This window comes from Myodes glareolus, chromosome 4 (assembly GCF_982192425.1).
Source record: "Myodes glareolus chromosome 4, mMyoGla1.1, whole genome shotgun sequence".
Taxonomy (NCBI): domain Eukaryota; kingdom Metazoa; phylum Chordata; class Mammalia; order Rodentia; family Cricetidae; genus Myodes; species Myodes glareolus.
In genome coordinates, this window is record NC_142029.1 from 38806511 (window position 1) to 38829854 (window position 23344).

The following is a 23344-nucleotide window of genomic DNA, read 5'->3' on the forward strand; positions in this document are numbered from 1 at the left end:
TTAGATCATCACCAATTTTTACAAACACTAAAATTAGTAGGCTTCTGTATTTTTCTGAAAGGCAGTGTTGTAGCTCCAACAGCTTACAGTGTTGCTCCCGTGCCCCTGCTGAACTAGCCATGTGAAAAGGGACAACTGATATGCTAATCCCAGCTCATTATCTTCACGGCATAAACATTCATGGGGCGTGGCCTTAAGTTTCAGTTTAAAGGGATGCTGGACACACTTCTAAGCACACTTGAGAAGCGCATGTAGCGATGCTAGACACATGTCTAAGCACCGCATGTAAAACTGTGAACCTTTCCAAAACAAACAAAGAAAAGGCTTTTCTCTAAATGTGTAGAAATGTCTGTGACTAACAGATACTTGTTGTTATTTGGTTTTATCATGGCTGCTCTCTTGTTTGATTTGGCTTGGTTGCTTTGGTTTTGTTAGGTTTAAATATTCTATACTTTCTTGGGGTTGCTCCTAGTCGGCTTTTGTTATGCCTATGCATTGTACATGCTACAGTGTTACATAAGGACATCTTCATACCAGATAGAGTGTGAATTAAGTATATTCCTCCCTGAGGCAGTCAGTCCTTCCAGTGTGATCCCTTAGACCACTATTCACATCACAGGAAAAGTGAGCAAAGAGAGGCCAGATCTACTGGCACACGCCCTTAATCCTAGCGCTCAGGAGGCAGAGGCAGGTAGATCTCTATCAATGTGGAACTAATTCATCGACATACTTAGTCCAAGCCAGCAGGGGCTACGAAATAAAATCCTGTCTCGAAAAAAATAAAAGAAAATAGTGACAAGAAGCACAGATATGCCCACGTATCCTTCTCTGCCTGCATATACACACGATTTTCTCCACTATCCACACCCCTACCAAGGTGATACCCTTGTTGAAATTACTAAACATATACACTGTCACTCAGAAAACAGGAAGAACATTGTTAAGTGGCTAGGCACCATATCTGGTGCTCTGTCTACCACCATTTCATTTAATACTCATGGCACTGTAAGAGAAGACATCTATCATCTATATTCTACAGTTTAGGAAACTGACATCTGAAGAGAGCTAAGGCCCTTGACTAAGGTCACGCGATCACAAAGGCTCCTAAATTTGCTTGGTCTACATGGGAGCTGTATTTTCACTTGTTTAATATCCTAGCTAGCTGACCCTTTTACTAGAAAACAAAATGGACACATACACATGGCTGGGAAGAATTCAAAATTGTCCAAATACATTATTTTTCAGATCAGAACCTAATTGGAACTTAAACCACACTTAAACATCATTCATGTTCAGTTCTTATTCCCGAGTGAAGAAAAGAACCTCATGGGTTCAATTTCCTGTCACCCGAACTGATTAGTTCTCAGGCAGCACCAACATGTATCCCCACACTCTTGGGAAGTTACCTACATTCAGTTGTGGCGTCTTTAGTCACGGGTTCTCCTTCTCCACTGTTGTAAGTTGCAAAAACTGAAATTCTGTACTTGGTCTCTGGCTGTAGATTCTCTATCATCGTATGAATTGCATCTCCAGGAAGATTTTTCTCTCCAACCTCAATGTCATCATAAAGCGACTTCCAGGAGACTCTGTAGCCTCGAACCATTCCTGGAGCAGATGTCCAATAGGCCCCAATCGACGTGTTCGTGATGTCCTTAGTAACTAGATCTTGGGGTGAGCCACGTTCTAGAACAGAGGTTAAAAGAGTATCACTTTTTAAATGTCTCCTGAATAATTAAGTATTCCTTCATCCTGGTAGACATCCTAACTTACTGGAGTCAAACGCAGCCTCTCTAAAATCCATCATTATTTCTGAGCTTTGGGGCTGTTTTTCATCAATGGAGCAAACATAGCAGAAGAAAACTCATGCTGCACAATTCCTAACTATCAACCCCCATGTGTTTATTTGTATTACGGGGCCCTCTAGGCCAAGGCAGACACCCAGATTCGAAGAAATATTTGCTTTTAACTTTTTTCTAAAAGGAACAATGTCTGATTGTCAATATTTTATCACATGTCAGAGTACTTTGGGACAAAGCCCACTTCCACAAAGGTCTCCATGTCATTACCAGGATGTTCTCCTTTCTCTCTAACTTTAATATACTCATTTCAATTAATGAATTACAGCTACTACAACCATCATATACTGCCTGCAAATCTTAACTTCTACCACAGCTTTCTGAATCAACTTTAACTTGCGTATTCTGTTCAAGAGAACAAAAGTACAAACTTTTGACATAGCTTCTCTCCAATGAAACTATGTCACCAATAATTCTGGACAACTTAAAAGTAATGAGTCATCAAATAGAGCACACTGCTTGTTCTGTCTGATCAAAATGGTCGGCTACTAAATCATGGCTCTTTCATTAATCTATACTTCTCCTAAATGGAAAGACATAGAAACCTAAACTTAATGATAGGCACAAACATCTTCTAATAAAACCCTCATCTTCCATATTTCAAATGTAATATAAATATACTAGTCACTTTATATTGGATGCTTTCATTAGGGTTTACACCACACTGTGACATAACTATAAAACTATCTGCCTCCTCAGCATACAATATGCCAATAATTGTTTTTACATTCATGTAAATGACAGTTCACATACTAAATTTTTGAAAGCTGCTATTTTCTTAACTCGGAATGCAATGAACATTTTAGAACTACTCATCAACCAATTAAGCATCAACCAAAAATAAAGATAAGTATTAGTGAAAAAATGTCAGTGCACAAACACTCTCCTCATACATGGTAGAATGTAGAGGGAAAGATAAATAAGACAGAAGCTGGAAAGGCTACCAGATCCTAATGGAAAATTCTTACTCCATTATAAATGACTTTGAAAGTAGACAGGACATCTCATCTCTGGGAGGGAGTTAGCTGCATATTTCACTGAAACCAAGAACACTTATTTTCAAGAACATAGTGACTTTTATCCTCAGCACTTAAAAATGAAAAAACCTTTGCTCTGAGAATGTTCTGCTTGCACGATGATAGCTGCTACATCTTCTTCCCTTGCAGAATATGAAAGTTCAACTTCCTATCACTGGCTTCTTGGCTTGGTTTGGTTGTTCGTTGATTTCTACTTGTTTTGGTGACTGATTTCCCACAATTCTGCTAAGTTTCAAGTCTGAAACACACTTTTCCTTTGCCTACTATAGACCATTTTTCCACATGTGCCTCTGCTTCTGAATTTCTTAGCCTGCAGTCAGGAGGACTACAGGAAAATGAACTCACTTAATAGTGACTTTGGATTTAAAGAAGCTAGTTAATGTGTTAATGATATTCTCCAAGCATATAGAAAATAGGTAGAAAATGGAAATTTTCTTCCAAATTAATACCAGAATAATCACCAATGTCTACTTTTCCTAAGGGCTATGTCTTTCCGTCTGCTTTTCTCCCTAATTTCTACAGCACTGAATTTGTGGGATTGTTTGTTTCCATGACAACAAGCATCAGTCTCACAAACACAAGCAAATAATTTCACTATGAGAAAAATAACAGGAAGAGAATTGTGGTTGAAGCAAAAATGTATTCACAGAGACATTTCTGAGCTTAAAACAAAAAGTTCCCTCATCATTAGACATGTCTTCCCATGAGTTTAACCAACTATTTTAAGACTCAAAAACCTTGTAAAACTAGAACAAAATACTGACAAAATCACAATAAAAACGTTGTTGAGTGCCTTAATGCCCTGAAATTAATTTACAAAAGGCCTTTTTAAGATACAAATGAAATAGCAACTAAAAGGCATCTCGTTAAAGGCACACCAACAGTGACCTGGGTGACCTCAGAGAAGATTCCCGGTCACATGGAACAGGCCTTTAACACCCAGCTTCTGAGGAAGGTGTATGAACATCATCTGTAGACACACATTACCACATCCCACACAGAAGATGCAGCTCAGACCCCAAAGAAAGTAGAGAAATGTTTAACTCAGAAGCCATGACTGCAAAGATAAATGCTTCAACCCAGTTTCTTTATCAGTTAGAGTGATAAGAATATCCCTCCACGATTATACTGTTGTCCTGAATACTGCTCTTTGCCTCCACAATAGCAGGCTACACATTCTAATGAAACACAGGATGCTTTGTAACACGTGGATATTTTAGAAAAGACAGTTCCTTGAGGAGATTAGGTATCAGGCCTACAACCTATGAAGTTTTTTTTGTTTTCTTTTTAAATGGGGTCTTGGTTTGTTCAAACATTAGATTGCCAAAAGCTAAAGCAACCATATAGGTACAACAGGCAGGACACAGGCTAGCATTAGGCTGGTGTTCGGGTTAAGGGTGCAATCACCTGAGTGGGCCACTAGCAAGCCATGTCACTCCCCAGTGTCTCGTCAACAAAACATCTGGACTGGACACGATTAGGTACATAATAATATAGTGTGAGAGGCAAAGCTCAGCTCTGCTCAGATCAGAACACATGAGACTCTGTCTAACTACTAGCAATTCCTAGAAGTCTTTTAAATCTGCCCTGTGATTCATTCCTCCACGGCTCTTCACTCTTTTATGTCTCCCTTCATACATTCTCCACTCTCCTTCTACTCCCCGACTCCCCACACCACACACACACACACACACCACTTATGTCTAGTTTCTTTCTGTTGCTACTCTCTGAGACCTACAGAGCTGTTTGAGCAAAAGATACACTTGGCCAGGTTGGCACTGAGCCTTCACTCTTGCTTTTGTCTGAATAATGGTTCCTTGAAAATGAAGAATTCCTGAGAAGCAAAACTGGTTAAAATGGGGGGGGGGGGGGGGTCACGGTTGCGATTGCTTGGCCCTTCCTATATTAATAGCTCTATTGCCATGCACATAAATCAAAGTCACTTCAAGACTGACACTCAGAGACCTGGGAAGCTGATTTAGCCTTCCGTCACATACTTTCAGTGAGATATGGGATGTCTCCTTCTCTTGTCTCTGGTCTATCATGGCTTAAAAGAAACCGACTCTCAACACATGCCTGTTTTTGAACACTCAATGACACTCTTGTGAGTTCAATCACATTGTTGTCAAGGCAGGCATTTGATAGTTTAATTTATTTATAGTCCCTGCCATCAGGGAAGCTCCAGTTACCAGTAACTACCAGAAAATATTTTAGTTTGGTAAGACTGGGTTTGAACAAGCATCCATGTTTGGAATACATTAGGAGTGAGAGGGGGGGAAAGAAAGCCAGAAGTTAGAGTCTGGTCTCCTGGCAGTGAGCAGAACCCAGCAGGCTTCGTTCCTTTGTCCCCACCTTGCTGAGAGGAGATCCACATCTGCTGGAGGGGTTGCTCCCTCCCTCCTGTGTGAGTTCCTCCAATGTTGGTTTTAGGACCCTGAGGATTGCTTGGGGGTTTCTCCTTAGTGGCGTGTTTCAATAATGCTAATCTCCTAGTGCCTGCTTTCTCCTGCTCTGAACTGCGTACTTGTGTTTTCTATATTTCATTCATCTCTGGAAAAGAATCTGTGGCATTTGTTTCAAGTGTCTCTTCTAAGTGTCGTCTCTTCTTTTCCCCTTGATTCCACCTCAGTCGCATTCCTCCACAATCTTCCTAGCACCAGTGTGAGTACAAGGAGTAGGAATATCTTTCTGTCCAAGTTTCTAAAGTGTAAAACTCAATCAGATTTTGAAATTTTGGTATTCAGCCAAATGACTGAGAATAAGTGACTTTTGAGTGTCTGGCTTTGAATAGAGCACCTATTGCAACACCCAGGGCTTAGGGGAACATTGCAGAAGAGAAGTAGAAAGAGAGTGAGAGGGGATAATGAGCTGTAGAACCCCATCTTTTGGACCTGATGTGGCCTTTATACTCATGAACTCACAGCATCTGTGGCTACCTGAACAACTTGTACAGAATCAAGCCAGTTAATATTTCAAAATGGAGGAGTTCATGAGGCCCCACCCTTAGCTGAGAAGCTATTGGTTGCTACTAGCTACTGGGGAAGGAGGATTCATTTCGTTTTCTTAAGAGCAAATGGCCATGGATAGATTGTCTATGCTCAGGTTGATAGCCCCATGTCTATTCATTAGAGCATTCAGGTAGCACAGATGGGACTCCAGTCGGTTGCATTTTTTTAAAGGGAGGAGGAGGATGTGTGTAGTATGAGAGGCAGAATGCTCAGGGGAAATGGGAAGAGAATCAGAATAAGATACATTGTATATGTGTATGAAGTTGTTTAAAACATAAGAATATTCTTTAAAACAATTTTGGTGTTTGGCATCTCCCGACTATAAATAATGATCATATTTATATGAACATGATTATATAATGTGTATTACTATATATTAACAATATATGAATGTATATTCAAAATGCATTTTTTTTCTCGTGTCTGCTTGCACCACCTCATTGCTGATGCTGTGGAACTGGTGCAGCAGACAGGTGTATTCCTCATGATCTGAACATCCACAAAGGGTTGAATAATTCATTTTTTCCACATGCTATGCCAAAGAACCAATGTCTCATTTAAGTAACTTTCCTATGTTTCCTTAGCTCTTTTCCATTCGCCTTCCGAAAAGGAAATTAGCATCCAATTCAAACATAATTAAAATATAAATTAACCAATGATGATAACTGAAGCATGAGTCACCCTGTAATGAAGCTCAGCTTCATCTTATAGATTGTTCCAGCCAGCCTTCACACAGCACTTTCAAAAATAGAAGTTCAATTTCAAACGTAATGTAAATGCTCTTCTAAGTCAATTTGTCTTTTCCGTTAGAGCTCAGCTCAAAAGCCATCCAACTTTCCATCGCAGACTACAGAAGACCTGCTTCTGGAGAGCGTTCATGTGGAAACAGAACCAGAGTCACCATTCCAGAGGGCAAAGTTCACTGTCGATGACTCAGCTTAGCTACTTAAAGGAATAAGCAATTTGCAAATATCTCCCAAAACTGCGTTCAGCTTCAGAGCTGCAGGAGTAGAAATATGTCTTCCCTAATTATTGTCTCTCCAAATCTGCCTTAGCTGTATTTCTCTGGCAAGCAATTAAACCACAGACAAGAAACTGACTTAGCATTCAGTGATCATGCTAAAGTTCGTTGGCAATGTTAGAGTGCTTGTACCCTCAATGTATGATTTTTCAAATTATGAGACAGCAATAAATCTAAGAAAACAGAGAAGCCTTGTTTAGTCCACCTTGGAGAAGCCCATGTTTTTGTGCATAAGGCAGAATCCCTGCACTGTGCTGAAGACCTCACTGTAACAAAATGTCAGCTGAGTCAACTTGGTTTGATCTGTAGGGAGCCATCCATAGGTCAGGCACTAGCAGGTTGCTACAGCAACTGAAACAAAGAAAATCCTGAAAGGGCATGGTTTCCATAGCTAGAAAATACTCAAAACTCAAAAACAGAGCGGTACTATTCCCAAACTGATATACCCATTCCTTCGTGGTGAATCTGTGAATCAAAGCGAAGTATTATTCACTTAGATTTATCAGAGCAGGTTCCCCTTTCTGTCACGTCCCAGCAGTGACTGCTAAGGGTTCTATCCAGACTTAAAGTTCATTTGCATGCACAGCAGTGTTTTTAATTACATTAAGTCTATCTACTTTAATGACAACAACGGCAGCTGGGGACAATATAAATCAAACGTAATGACTTCTTCCCAGATTCCTCTGAAGTTTGGATCTGAAATAGTAATAAACTCTGCCTTTGTGATTCTATCACACAACAGTCCTGAGCCAACCATGAACTTCCCCAGTGCCAGTGCTAATAAATCTCTCTTCCAGAGACAGGGGAAATTTTCGGAGCTTCGACTGCGTTTCAAAAGGAAAAAAAAAGTGCGAGGAAAGAAATTCAGGTTAGAAATGGTTGTAGACCATACAATGTGTTCTAAAAAGAATAAGGCAGAACTTTTGTTCTTTGAATTGAAAGCCACATGTTCTCGAGATAATCTGCAAAATTTTTAACCTACGAAAAGCTCTTGCTGGTTGACTCCAGGGCCGGGATAGAAGAAGCATTCCTTCAAGGTCTGCTCTTACCACCTCCTCTCCCAGGAGAGAACCAGATTAGAAAAACAGCAGCCCTCAAAAGCATTTGCCTGGCTCTTCTTTGGGCTTTCCACTCCCCACATTCACCATCATATCCTATTCCTGTACATGGTATGTGGATTTGGCTGAACTGGCATAATAAAATGAAATGGAAGAAGCAGGGGCAAAAATCTTCTACTAATCTAGCCACAACTACACTTTCACAGACTCGTCAGGTTTACCACACATAATACAATAGAATAAATATGTCCATAAAATCAGGAGGACAGCACTTTTGTAATCTTTATGGTAGGCCAAGAGCTCCACTAAAGCGACAGAGAAGTCTTTGATTGACACAGTTTAGTTTCGGCGAGTTCACAAATTATTTAGCTTTCTTCCTTCTTAACAAATGAGAAACAATGCTTTTTTAAAAATTATTTTACATCCTGTGCATCTTCCTCAGAAACAGTTTCTGGTAAAATACATGTAGGTGTGTGTGTGTGTGTGTGTGTGTGTGTGTGTGTGTGTGTGCCTACACTCACACACACAGATGATTTGGCAATTGCTCTATGTATAAAATTATAAATTTATAAATATTATGCTACCTATCTGAAGTAAAAAAATTACAGGAAGAGAAAATGTTTACTGAAGGTTACAAAGTGCATTTTGCTATGTGAGATTTCTAGTACATTATTGTTGGTGAAAGATGCTTTAATTTTTTTAAGAATCAAGATGAGGTGGGGGTTGGAGAGATGGTTCAGCAGTTAAGAGCACTGACTGCTCTTTCAAAGGACCCAGGTTCAAACTCGGCAACCACATGACAGCTCACAACTGTTTGAAACTCCAGCTCCCGGGGATCTGACACCTTCACACAGACATATATACAAGCAAAAACAGCAATGTACATGAAAATATAAATAAATTATTTTTTTAAAAAAAAGGTGAATTGAATGGCTATGCAATACCATTTCTCAGGCTGGATACAGCTATGGTAAACATTTAGTCACATCTACTGCAGTTATCTACACTAGTTCCTTACAGACTAGCCCCACCAACATCAGTAGGCCTCTGAATTATTGGATCCAACTAATGTTGGGTATTTTGCCCAACTCCAGTGTTTTGTTTTAATTTCTTTTGCACTCATAATGTACTTCCGATTAACTTTTCTCTAATTACCAATTCACATAAGTAATGCAAAATAGTATAGTGTGGTGTCATAGTTCTTAAGCAATTATGAATGTTTTTTGAAAAGGGCATAACTAAAGTCAGAGAGAGGCCCCCACATGGCAAATGGAGTCATGCCCACAAACCCTCCGAAAGCTCCTTAGATGACAAGTTTCCCCAGGTCCTTTCCCTTGAATATTGTCCATGTTCTTCACTGCAGCAGCCCGTGTCTTTATGGCAGTTGCTCACACTGCATCTATATATAGTAGGTCGATTTATAGTATTCATCTTAAATACGCATTCCTTTTAAGGAAATTTAAGTCAAGATTTCATTCTCTAAAAGCACTTCTAGCTTCTTCATGCAGAATCTCACACAGACTCAAGATTTGCTGGAACACAGGGCATTACTTACCTTCAAGGGTTGTTCCTTTCCCAGAAAGGGCTTCTCCAGCCCCAGACGCATACAAGGCTGTCACAGATACGTCGTATTGTGTCCCTTCCTTTAGCCGCCTCAACACTGTGTTGGTTGTCTCTCCCCTCACAGTGACCTCTTGAGTTTCACCTCCTGCTGCTGGGGTGTATGTGACAAGATACTGCTTCACTTTTCCTGGTGCCCCACTCCAAGACAGCTTCAGAGTTGATGTTGTAGCATCAGAAACTCTTAAATCTCTTGGATTCCCTCTAACTTCATTAAAAAAAAGATAATAGTATCAAAAGGCATTATTTAGTTTTTAAAATGACTTAAAAACACCCGTTTTTTTTCATATATGTGTTATATCAAATTTACATCCTATGTAATGACTCTATGACAGTATACACCACTACCTCACTAATGAAATATAAGCTTTGCTAAATAGGGTCCTATACAATAGTAAACAATGAGCAAATGGCATCTAATTCCTTTTCTGTGCTTATACAAATTAAATCTTCCACAGAAGTCAGACATAGTAGTGTACTTCTGCAATCCCAGCACTTAGGAGGGTAGGATAGAGAGATCATAGGTTTGAGGCTAGCCTGGGTCACATATATGCATTCTGTCTCAAAGGAAAAAAATCTTTTGTGTAAAATCTGCCATCAGAATCTTCCATACAAAATATTTCCTTAAAGCTTTCCCATAAGTGGAACTAGGTAATGTTGTGTCGACATAAGTGTTGTGTCGATGTGATCAGCATATTTCCTTTACCTTCTTCGGTGGCTGCATTTCCTGTCAGCGGAGAGCCAGGTCCAGAGGAATATTCAGGAATTACCGATACTTCATACTTTGTGTCTGGCGTCAGGTTCTCCAAGGTTTTCCTCCTCTGATTGGCTGGGGTACTGACTTCTTTGCTTTCTCCACCAGATACTGGTCTGTATATAATTCGATACCTTAAGACTTTCCCTGGAGCCTGAGACCAGGTAATTTTAAAACTGTCTGTAGTCTCATCTGTCACCTTCAGGTTTCGTGGTGCTCCTTTTACTGAAATTTAAAAATGCATAATTCTTTTTTAAAGCTAGCTGATTTTAAGTGAGTACAAAAAACTTGCTTTTGAACATTAATTATAGTATTTTTCTAACTAAATTCCAGGGCCAACTTTATTTGTAAGCATTCTGGTTACAACATTTGTTTAGCCAGACCTTAAATAGATTCTGAAGCCATTCTGCAAATAATTTCTTATTTGTATGATCATATACTTATTTGTATGTATATATATATGTTTATATATGTGTGTGTATGTGTGTATATGTGTGTGTATATATATGTGTGTATATATATATATATATGAATGGGAAGTATGTGATAAGCACTTAATAAATATCATTACATATAAATCTCAAAGTTGAAATGCAATGTGGACAACACAGACTTAGGGTCTTCAATTAAATTTTCAAGTAAGAGCTCAAATGAGAACACCATTGGACTTTATGTTTGGTAAACATGCTCAGGAAAAAAGACTGTCCATACAGACAACACGTTCAATAATGGTGAACTCAAAGTCATCAAGTTTTCAACTCACTGGGGCACAGCTGTAGTGTAATGTGGTTGTATGCGGCCAACAAACAGAATTAAAAGTTTACTTGAAAGGGCTGGAGAGATGGCTCAGTGGTTGAAAGTATGGCTGCTCTCCCAGAGGATGCAGGTTGGTTCCCACCACCCACACTGCAGCTCACAACCACCTGTTACTCCAGTTACAGGGTGTCTAACACCCTCTTCTGGCCTCTGAGGGCACTGCACACACATGGTACATACATGTGCAGGAAACACACCCAAATACACAAAAGTAAAATGAATATATCAAAATTTAAAAAGAAAAATTCAACACACAGGTAGGTCACTCCAGACAGAAAAAGGAAAAGAAAATAAATCCATCAGTAAAAGAAATATGTGGGGTGCAGTGGTTGTATATTTTAATCCCTGTACTCGGAAGGCAGAGGCAAGTGGATCTCTGTTAGTTAAAGCCCAGTTTGGTGTACATGGCCAGTTCCAAGCCAGCTAGAGCTAAATAGAGAGACTTTGATCCCTCAAAAAAAGGAAAGAAAGAGGAAGAAGGAAGGAAGGAAGAAAGGAAGGAAGGAAGGAAGGAAAGGGAAAAGTTGTAGTTTGCAAACTTTATCTATGATTCATTGACTATGTCAAGAAGAAAGACCAATTAGTCAAAACAAATGAAACAGAATGACTAATGGCTGTGGATCCTGGCTCTGAAGCTTAATAGATGCATAATTTGAGCCACAGATTGTTCAGTAGTTAAACATGACTACTTATTAGATTATTAAAATATCTGAATAAGATAATCCACAGGAAACATTTAGTAAAGCATATGACACCTAGTACAGGCTCAAAAACCACCAGCTCAATTAAGATGTTAAATGTCAAAACTTGGCTATTTACAAATGAAATTTAGATGTCACAATTTCGTGAAAAGCAGCAAACCTGATAGGCATCAAGCTCTTTTGTGGTCGCCAGTGTCTAAAAACTTGAGTATCTATGACTACAACTCAAACTCCCTTTTCTTCTTCCTCTTTTTTGTAAGACAATAAGTGAGGATGTGGTGTGTTTATTTCTACAGTTTATTTGTATGTAAAGAAGTCATAATAAAAAGAACTCTATAAGTAATATTTCGGAGGAAAACAGAGCCTTGTGGCCAAAAGCAAACAATGTCAATATATTTGTAAGCATTGTAGTTTTTCAGCCTATCAGAAGAATGAAAATAAAACCAAGTACAGAAAACACAACTGTTTTTAAGGTGTTTAATTCATAGGTTAGTGTCCTAAAGTGACTAATAGTATAGCTGGCTCATGTGCCTTCCACCTCTTCCTACAGAAAACTGTACTTGTGCTCTTCTGTTTGAAGAGAGGGCTGAAATAAAACCCAACAGCATGGCAGCCCCTCAGACCTTAGTGTTCTGAGAGAATGCAAAACCATCAGTACAAACAGTGGGTCTATTTGTACCAGAAGATATCAGAAGCAAATAGGAAAATTCAATTCAACAGCTAGACAGACTGCTTCACATTCAGTTTTTAAAAGCTGTCAGACTCAAGTTTCTTCTTGAACTGTGTTAGGCAGTATCAGCAATCAACAAAAAAGCAGAAATATCTCAAGTACAAATATCTAAGTTATAAAAACACATAAAAATGTGTTAGATACTTCAGTTGACCTACAGCCATAACTATTCCTCTGTCTTGTACCAAAGAAAATTATCAATCTTCTTTGAAAACTGTTTTAGAGACAAAGATATTCCCTAACTCTATCAGTAAGGTATGCAATAAATGCTGGATCTATCTGAAAGTTCTCCTTTGTACATCTTAAATTCTCATGATGCCCTTTGAATTCTTTCCCTTGCACCCGGTCAAAACAGGGAAAAGAAGCCCATCTCTTGTAATCATCACTGTCTCCATGTTAAGAGTAGTTGACGTATCTTAATTTTTTTTCTTAGCCAGACTAAATATCAAATGAAATTAATTATGCCCAAAGGTATTCAGCTCTAATCAGTAAAGATGATCTATTTCAGACACCAGCAGAATTAAGTCATTCACATCCCAGCAGCATGTTTCTCAGCAGCTAAAAGTGGGAACAGCCTAAATGGATGAATAAACAAAGCTTTGTGTAGTCAACATTCATCCTTATAAAGAAATGAAATTCTGCCCAAGTATGGTGGCACAGGCCTTCAACCACAGCATTCAGGAGTCCAAGGCAGGCAGAGCTCTGTATGTTCAAGGTTAGCCTGTTTTACAGCAAGAATTAAGGTCAATAAGGCTACAGAGTGAGACCTTGTTTCAATAAATAAATAAACTCTGACAGAGGCTGCAACATGGATGGGGAATTACACCAGGTGAAAGAAGGCAGACAAACGGACAAGCATCACATGATTACATTGGGTAAGGGCTTACAATAGTCAGATTCAAAGAAACAGAAAGCAGGACGACAGTCTGAGGACAGGGCGTTGAGAAATGGAGATCCGCCGTGGCTACAGCGCTTTGGTTATACACATTCAGCTCATGGATGGTGGTGATGATGGCTACACAAGGTCAATACACTTCGTGCAGTTGAAATGTTCACCTAAAAATGACTAAAAGGACTGGAAAGGGTTTGTTTGTTTGTTCGCTTGCTTTTCATTTTATTACCATGTACTAAAAGCAAGTGGCTTATCCATGCTATAACTTTGCTACCTAATTAATCCCAAGGTTTTGAGAAAACCTGGAAGAGACCGCACCGTACCTTCAGCTGTGGTCTCCTCCCCAGTGAGGGGAATGCTGAATCCATCCTCATACTCCGCTGTCACATTGACCAAGTACAGGGTCTCTGGCTTCAGGTTGCTGAGAACAACACTGGTGCTTGAAGATGGTTCCACCACTGTGACCTCATCATCCCCGCTGACATCCTTGTATGTAACGTGGTATGAGAAAACATTTTCTCCAGCAGGAGACCATTCAGCCTTGAAACTATTAGAAGTCACCTGAGTAAACCGCAGATCCTTTGGTGGCACATAAGCTGTTTGAAAGAATAAAAAAGAAATAATTTCATTTTTTAAATCTATGGAATAAAAGTAGACCCCCTGCCTCTGTTCTTCTGAAATTGTTGATATTGATTCGGGAACAGGGTCATTGAGAACCAAGCATATGACCGCTGAGAGAAGGCCTCCTTCTTAAAAGGAAGTCCGGGTCATTTTCCTTGACTATCCACAACAGTGATGATATTATAGAAAGGAAGCAATTAATTAAAATGGAACTTGAATTCTGAACTTCTCAAGCAGTCATGGAATAAATGTTCCCCCACAAGTGTCTGGGGGGACACTTGTCTAAACAGTAGCAGGTTTTAAATGAACCATAACGATTTTCCCAGTCACCCTGGCCCTTGCATATTAACCCTTAGTGACAGGTAGGCAGATATTTCAAAGTAACAGGAAGACATTTTTCTGGCATATGAATAATTATATTTACTGGGATGGCGCCTCAGAAGGGAAAGCACTTGTCATGCAAGTGTTAGGAGACTGAGTGTGAATGCCCCAAATCCACTTATATCTGGGTGCAGTGGGGTTCTTCTGTAACCCCAATGTTTCCACAGCAAGGAGAGAATCTGGGGACAAGAGAGCTCAGCCTAAAGAGTACAGCAGGGAGCAGCAAAGACTGTCTCAAATAAGGAGGGAGTCAAGGACAACACCTGAGGCCTCTGACCTCCACACACGTGCCATAGCATGTGCATGCCCACCACACACACACACACACACACACACACACACACACACACACACAAAACTACATATACACATACACAAAAGAAGAGTTTTCAAAATAATATTAAACTGAGCATGCATTAAACTGATTAGAAGAGACAATGCTTAATGCACATTGTTCTTGGAGGACATACAAACAGGAGAGACACAAAAGTATAAAGTTACTAACAGAAAAGACAAATGTGTAAAGATGTTATACTAGAAAACTGAAGGAGAGTTTAGAAAGGGAGTGATACTTCTAACTAAACATTGGAAAGCAGAATTTAGACACATCAAGAAGAAAGAACAGAGAATTCCAGATGTGAAGTATCAGGCCCCAAAACAAGAAAAGAGAACGCACAAAAAGAATCCAAAGGTCCAAGACTTTTAGTTGCTTTGGGCTCAAAGGACCTGGATCTGTAGCTTCACAGTAGAAACTCAGTAAGTGGTTGCTTAATTGGCTATGACAAACAGTGTGATGGAGCTGGGTCCTGAACTCCCCCAGGGATCTAGGGAAGGAAATCTCATGACTCTTTGGGTAAACAATCCTTTTCAGCAAATATTAAACGATGTGCATACCCTGGAGAAAGTTATGTGTCAGACCCAAATACGCTAAATTTGATGGTTTTCAACAGCAGTGGGAAATTTCCCTGTACCCAGTGAATCAAAGCAGAATCCTACCCATGGTTTTAGAACTGGGAAACTTTGTTCACGGCGAAATAACTTTCCAAAATCTACCAACCTTTCTTCTTTATAGCTGCCAACTCTTGCTCAATTCTAAGACAGATGGACTGCGTGAGTTCGAACGATATCCTCTGAAAGGCATCAAAATCCTCCACTGTGAACACATGGGTCTCAGGGGGAGGAGAGGCAATGGCTTCCAACTCGGAGCGAACAGCATCCTTTACACCAACTGCGAAGATCTCCACGTCCGAATTCCTGAGTTTTATAGCAGGGTCTCTGAAAGCATCTGATGACTTCCCATCAGTGATGAGAATCATGACCTTCGGTACATTACTTCTTGAGCCTTTGTTGGGCACAAATATTTTCTCTCTGACGTAAGTCATTGCTTTGCCTGTGTTTGTGGATCCGCCCCTGTAGGGGAAGGTGTTTATTGCTTTGATTATGTCTTCAACTCTGTTAAATTCCTTCAATGTGAACTCAGTGTGAGGGTCTCTGCTGTATTGGACAAGGCTTATCTGAACCCTGTTTGGTGAAATCTCAAAACTTTTCGCAAGAACTTCCAAAAAGGCTCTAACTTTAACAAAGTTTGCGATCCCGATGCTGTAGGAACCATCGACCAAAAACACGATGTCAGCTTTTATATCCACACCACGTGAACATTCTGTGAAGAGAAAGAAAATCCGCACGTAAACAGATGTGAACTAAAATATAATAAAATTAAGGTATAAATAGCTCTAGATAGCTCACTTTCTTCATAAGTCTACTTCTTTTCCAAAACTGCTGCAGGGCTGGGGAGGCAGCTTGGTGGGTCACACGCTTCCTGAGCAAGCATGAGGATCTGAGCTTGGATCCTAGTCACCCACATAAGATTCAAGTGGACCCAAAATGCAGTGCCAGGGTCATGGAAACAGGCAGATGCTGGGGCATACTACCCAGCCAGTCTAGGCCAAAACAGCAAGCTCCAAGCTCCAGGAAAGACCCCATTGCAAAACAAAAGAAAGGGAGAAGAAAACTATCACAAATACTGTGTTTAAAACAAAGTCTGGATCAGTAGGCCATACTGTGGTATTCCAACCCCCATGATCAAATGACTGACTCACCCACTTGAACTTTCATTGGCTGAGTCTTCTCCATTACGGAAATCGGCTCACTGGATGTCAGTCCCTTCATGGCGGAAACACTGATCTGGTATTCTGTGTCAGCTGAGAGGTCACGAACATTGAGTGTGGTCGTCTGAGGCCCCACACTCAAGGCATGATGTCGGCTTCCTGCAGCCATTGGCGTGAGGAGGATTTTATAGCCAGTCACAGCGCTGGGAGACGGATCCCAGCTCAGCCTAATGTATTTTGATGAAACGTCTGTGGCAACTAGATTTGAAGGAGGCTCAATGACTAGGAAAAAAAAAGTGTGGTGATTATTAATGTACAGCTCTATTAGGTTTTACATCTGAACGTCCAGTTCTCCTTATTCACACTGATGATGTCTACATCAGAAAGTGTTCATGGATACCCTCTCCCCCTAATCCACCTGTATGAACAAACAAGCAGTTTCTATGGCCAGGATTGTAGTTAGTACACTGAAAAGTTTGATTGGGAAGAAAATTTTTGAAATAAACTTATGAAAATAGACTTAGTGTTTAATCCTCTGAAACCACAATTTTCATTTTGAACTTGGCATTTTACTCATTGTCTTTATTTTCTTGTCCCAATAGAGATGGTGGCTAACTGTCCTTTATGTTGATGATTTACTCACTATAGGCCCTGAAGAAAGATGGACATAGCTGTGATGTGGTCGTGGCTACCCATGCAGGAAATTCAAACAGCCACACAACAAAATCTTTGCCTGATCATGGCAAGCAGAAAACTGCACTTGATTAAGAATTAACCTGTTCAAAGTAAAGACAGGTGATAACCCAAGGAAAGTGAAAGTGGGCATATGGATCTTGTGATAGTACAGAGTGGGGGTGGGAGAAAGTTAGCCATTCAACAGTAAAGATAAAGGATTCAGAGCCTAGGAAGCGTGGAGAAGTCCTGGGAGAAGCAAAGCCAAAGAACTTACCAAAATGTGATTGAAGATGGACCCATGTGAAAATTATACTTAACCCCTTGTCCATTCCCACAGTGGGAGGAAGACCATCATGGGAAAATATTAGGATTTTCGGGGTTCAAATAGATACTTGTAAAATATCTTTTTGCAATGACTGCCCTCTCTTCTATGTACTTAGAAGCAATAACTGATGAAATGGGGAAACCGTTCAGATGTGGGAGTAGCAAACAGACCAATCTTCGAAGTAGCTCTAAGCTTTGAATGCATTAGGAAACACACGGTAATGGGAAGTCCTTGTCCCTGGGCAACTGATGGAAACAATGCTATATCAGTCTTTCATGTTCTATGATGATATAGTGTCTGCAACCTGCCAAAGTTTAGGTTCGCATATAAAATAATTAAAGCAAATACTAGAAAAGCCTGATTGTGGATAGACAAATGCACAAAAAGACTTTTTTATAAAAGTCTAATCAATGGAAGAGGGGAATCCCATAAGGCCCCATCCCAGACAAAGAACTACAGGCAACTAAGGAAGACTGAAAGTGGGAGTAGTCTTTCCTAGAGGTGAGCCCCCAACTGTTAGTTAGTTATTAGACCCTGGAAGTCATATACATACAAGTAACACTAAACAAATTCAGCATAAATAAAAAGGCTGTATTAATATATTTATGCATCTATACACACAAACATAAATGCAACAACAACAAAGAAAAAAAAACCATAATTTGAAGGGAAGCAAAGAGTAATATATGAGAGTTGGAGGAATAAAAGAGAGGGCAGAAATTATGTCATTATATTTTAATTTTTTAATTAAAGTTTAAAATGTTAAATAAACTAAATCTAATCAAATTTTGCCCTCCCAAAAAATGTTCAGGAACTTCTCAGAAACTAAATATTTTGTCAAATTTCCCCTGGATGGAGGAAATAATACCATTGTATTAACAAATTGAATTCAGAAACCAGACAATCACTGTAGGACATGGTTAAGACAGATCTATTCTAGAACACCTGTAAAGCAAGAACCACTGTCAAAAAGTTCTGGTGTCTAAATACCCCTCAACAAACAAGCACTCACCTTCTTCTCCACTAACCAGTTCACCAAGCTGTTCATCCACTCCTGAACACACCTGGGAGATTATCTCATTCTGAATGTCCACAATTGCATCAAAATTGGCCACATTGAAAATGTGGTTCAAGGAAGGCGTGGATGCAATTTGTTTGAGTTCTTTTGCATCTGCAGCTTTAATACCTTGAAAACAAAGAGTTAGACTATGTTAAAATGGGAGAACTACCAATTGCAAGAAGTTCTTTGCAATAATTCTAAGCCTCAAACTGAAGATACTCTTAACCCTTTTTAAGTCAATATCCAGAGTTGCTTTGACACATGCCTTTAATCCCACCACATTTAAGATGGAGGCCAGAAGGTTTCTGTGAGTTCAAGGACAACCAGACCTACAGAGTGAGAACCTATCTCGAATAGGTAGATGATAGATGATAGATAAATGACAAAAAAATGTTCAATGACAAAGGATTTTATAATTTCACAAAAAGTAACCAGCCAAAGAGAAAAACAAATGGTTAAAAGAGAGAAACCCTCCCCCATTTTAACTGTACCATCACTTGCCTCTGACATCTGTAAAGATAATATGTTTTATTCCAAAGTGCTGAATGAGCTGGAGCCCTGTGAATACTTCAAGTATTATGTAATGCAGAATGCATAAAATCCATTTAATGATAATACAAGGAGGGTCTTTATTAGAATCATTGGCAGAATGTTCTTTGAAAAGTAGAGAGCTGGCAAAGCATGTTACTATCACCTCACTAAATCCATATGCTAAAAGAGTTTTATGAGGAAATAGATAAGCAGAACTTTTACTCAAAGACAACTTGGCTTAATATCATTCTATAAAATGCAGTAAGCACTTTTGACAGCATCCTTTTTTGAGGACTCCACCTTTATCTTCTTAAGCATTAGGTGCAATGAAGGAGATCTAGAAAGAAAATGGCTGGTCAGACTTAACCTACCCAGAGAGAAAACCTCAACTCCAATACTGCGAAGCTCCCGTGCTGGAATGTCCACTTCATCCTGCGACTTGCCATCCGTGATAATTATTGCCACTTTAGGAAAGCCGACTCTTGAGCCAGCAGATTCAGTGAAAGTGTTTTTAACTAAGTAGTCAATGGCATCCCCTGTAGGGAAAAAAGAAACATGCTCATGTACCCTAGGCTCTCACTCCTTTGCCAAGGTTAGAGCCTAAGAGGTTAATTCTAAAGGCACTTGCCTAGCAATCAAAATAGACACTTCAGCTATTTTAAACAATGAAGGAATCTCTCTAAACATACCTGTCATTGTGTTGCCGCCTTTGTATGGTATTTTTTTAATTGCAGCAAGCAGGTCATCTCTTCGGTAATACTGATTTAAGTTAAATTCAGTCCTGGTATCCGTGCTGTACTGAACAACTCCAACCCTTGTTTTCTCCTCCCCAATGTCAAAAGCAGACACAAGAGCAGCAATGAAGTCTAAAATATACTTGAAATTATTTCTTCCCACACTCCAGGAGCCATCCACAAGAAAGACCAAATCAGTCCAGGCACTGACCGAGCACTCTGTAACATATTAAACATATTTTTAAATAGTTAAAACAGTCCACCTTTGGAAAACACAGGCTAACCTTGCAAAAAATATTCCTAATCATTCTATTGCTTATAATGTATTGGACCCAGTATTTTCCATTTACACATATAAAACAATATAAAACCTTAGAATATCGAAGAATTTTCAGTTACCAAGATCCATTTTGGCGATTACATGTCTTTAAATTCCTAGGTAAGACATTCTGTGCAAAGAAATAACTAGACACCCGATACACACTGCCCAGGAGAACGCAGTCCAAGCATGCGCCCTGCCAACCTGTATTTCTAAACAACATTTTTACACTTCCCCAAATGAAGATTCCATAAAACATCTGGGATACACACAAGAAATGAATGTCTCCTGCCTTGTTACTTATCAACAGGTAAATATAATCTGTGCCCTTTAAGCAGATCAGTCTAAGTTGAAGAGCAGAGCAAATATTTAATAGTCTGTCATATTTCCCAATATAAATGTCTAAGTTTATAATCAAGGTAGTCTACACATACAGTCATACAAAGTAGCCAAAATATCTTCTCTTCATTATCTCTGTATTCAAATTTGACAACTAAGACCTCCATTACTAAACTATAAGAGGAAATATTGTTGATGTAAGAGTCCATATGGTCATGTGGTATACTTAAGGGATTAAATTGCAGTGTGCTTTTATGACCACACGTTATCTTTCCTTCTTCCGTGGACAAGGAAGTACGTTGGTTTTCATGAAAATCTGCATTTGTAAGGCAACATTTAGTGGATTTCTGAAGATGTTTTTGTCCTTGAAGTTTGTTGGTAGATAATAAAAGAAGTATTTTGGCAAAGAGAAGCAGGAAAAGGTCTTGGAAAATTGTGCAAGACAATTTCAAGTTACATGCTTAAATAATTTTGTATGCTATTTAATAGAGAGAGCAATTTTAGTCTTTTAAAAACCCATATCTGGCAGAATATTTTGATTTAGGATAGATATTGATAGTTTGGGAAAATATTAATGTAACCTCATAGGAGAAACTCCATTTCAAATTATTGGACTTCTAAGAAAGAATGATAAACAGTGATCTAGAGGAAATTTTTCCAGAAAAAAAGAGGCCTCTGTGTTTATAATATTTTTATGATCAATCTGGGTCATAAAGACAACTTACAAAGTGACAAAATCAGAAGTCCAAGAAACTCCTAAGGAGTTCACTCTAGCAAGTCACACAAGGCACCGTCAGGCAAAAGAAGACTAACAGCCTCATAGCTGAGACTAAATAAAAGTGCTTTTCATCTGGTTATATATTCAATTTCTTAGAGATGGGCTGCAGGAACTCTGGAAAGATCGGGAAAGCTGACATCATCAGCCAAGTCAGAAATATCCCGGAGATGAGCTCAATATACAAATAGACTTAAAGTATTTCATAGCAGTTGAGTTGCTTTGAGCACTAAGACCATCTCAGTCTTTCCCAAACCTCTGTAAGTACCATCTGCTGCTATAATTTGTCTTAGGAGAACATATTAGCCAGAAGGTCAGAAACCAAGCTTTATAAGTATTTAGTTATATATTTTTCTCATCTCGCTAACTCCTTCTAGAGAAAGCTTATAGCTATTAACACAGAGAAGATGATCAAGCTTTATGTATAATTAGAACATCTACGGCAGGGCACTTTTAACTTCTACAAATCCAAGCAAAAGTATAGGAAGAAACTCACTTTGTATCTCTGTTTTCCCAGGTTTCTTCTCCCCTGTCTTGGCTGGATCACCTGTTTGAACTAAGCCAAAAACCCATTATTAACAAAAGAAATTACCAAATATATGTCCATGTGTGTGAGCGTGTATATGGGTGTGTGTGTATATGTGTGTATGTATAAACATATACATATAAACATATATGTATATATATATATATATATATATTTCTTAAAACAGTGTTTTATACATTGTTCTTTAATATTGCGTTTCAAATGTTTGGTCTTGCCCAGATTGTCAGAATGCCGAACAACAATTTCCTTACAAATAAGTTATTTTTTTTTCCTCAAAGTTTATTAAAATACAAAAGTCTCCATTTCCGCCCCTCCTCCCAAAACCCTCTCACTCCCCCTCCTCCCTCCCCTCCTCCCTCTCCATCCCCAAAAGCAGTCAGGGTCTCCTGCCCTGCGGGCAGTCCAAGCTCCTCCCCCCTCCCTCCAGATCCAGGAAGGTGATCATCCAAACAGACTGGATCCCAAAAATCCAGTATATGCAGAGGAAACAAGTCCCAGTGTCATTGTCGATGGCTTTTCAGAAAGACTCCGGGCCAGTCACATTCAGAGAATCCGACAAATAAGTTATTTAATGAAATGTCAGAGATATTTCAAAAAGACTTTATTGCTTGAAATTTTTGGTGTTTCAAATCATTTTCATTCAGAACATTTCTGCCACTTCCAGAGACTAAGGTTAAAAAGCATGAATGAATTTCTTGTAAGTACTAATAACAAGGATCATAGAAAGTGATGCTGATATGTTACTTGTATAATAGGAGATTAAATCTGAGGTTATACATGTTATCTATGTGACAGTAATAGTCAAAAAAAGAGGCTATCAATTTGATAGTCGGGAGGACATGGATGGAGTTGAAAGAAGGGGATTGGTGGGGGGCTGAAAGGAAGGAAGAAAGAGATATAATAATAATATGAAAGTGTTCAAATATGTATGTGCTCTTACTTGTCAGTTGACCTATAACTGGCACACTTTCTTCTACTTCATCGTAGGAAGTTATAGTCACCACATACTCTGTCTCGGGAACAAGGTCTGTTAATAGAGTTTCCGTGGTGCTAGCTGCAAGGGTAAACTCTTTAGTAGGCCCCTCTGTAAATACAAAAAGGAAAATATGAATGCATCCAAAACTTTCCCAATAATAACATATGACAAAAGAAGTCTAAATGTATCCCCATCACTGAAAGTTTTGCCATGTACTCTGCCAAGACATCCAAACATTTTTAACTATCTTCAAAAAAGAAGATGCTGCATTTTTAGAAAATCCAATAGTTGCAATAGTCTTGCCTTTATCTGACAATCATATTCAATACTCTTTAAAAGTTTGAAATTCCTCTAAGTTCAAGATATGTTAGAATATCAGACCAAAAATATAACATTATTTTTGATAACAACATGAAATAATAAAAAAGTTATAAATAAAATACAACTCAGAAAGTATTCA

General features: G+C 39.0%; 1 protein-coding gene across 4 annotated transcripts in view; it reads right to left on the bottom strand.

Moving 5' to 3' along the window:
* Col12a1 (collagen type XII alpha 1 chain) overlaps positions 1 to 23344 on the bottom strand; it is a 109866-nt gene that overhangs the window by 75586 nt on the left and 10936 nt on the right. For 3 of the 4 annotated variants that reach the window (XM_087905424.1, XM_048435723.3, XM_048435721.3), the window contains 11 exons: positions 22849 to 22992; positions 21858 to 21917; positions 19884 to 20147; positions 19566 to 19730; positions 18616 to 18789; positions 16595 to 16885; positions 15553 to 16155; positions 13817 to 14089; positions 10307 to 10579; positions 9536 to 9808; positions 1411 to 1683 (listed from right to left, as the gene is read on the bottom strand). The exons of the other annotated variant lie outside the window; for it this stretch is intronic. In XM_087905424.1, the coding sequence (XP_087761550.1) occupies positions 1411 to 1683; positions 9536 to 9808; positions 10307 to 10579; positions 13817 to 14089; positions 15553 to 16155; positions 16595 to 16885; positions 18616 to 18789; positions 19566 to 19730; positions 19884 to 20147; positions 21858 to 21917; positions 22849 to 22992 (2793 nt within the window). The remainder of the gene's footprint in view (positions 1 to 1410; positions 1684 to 9535; positions 9809 to 10306; positions 10580 to 13816; positions 14090 to 15552; positions 16156 to 16594; positions 16886 to 18615; positions 18790 to 19565; positions 19731 to 19883; positions 20148 to 21857; positions 21918 to 22848; positions 22993 to 23344) is intronic. 4 annotated transcript variants of the gene reach the window in all.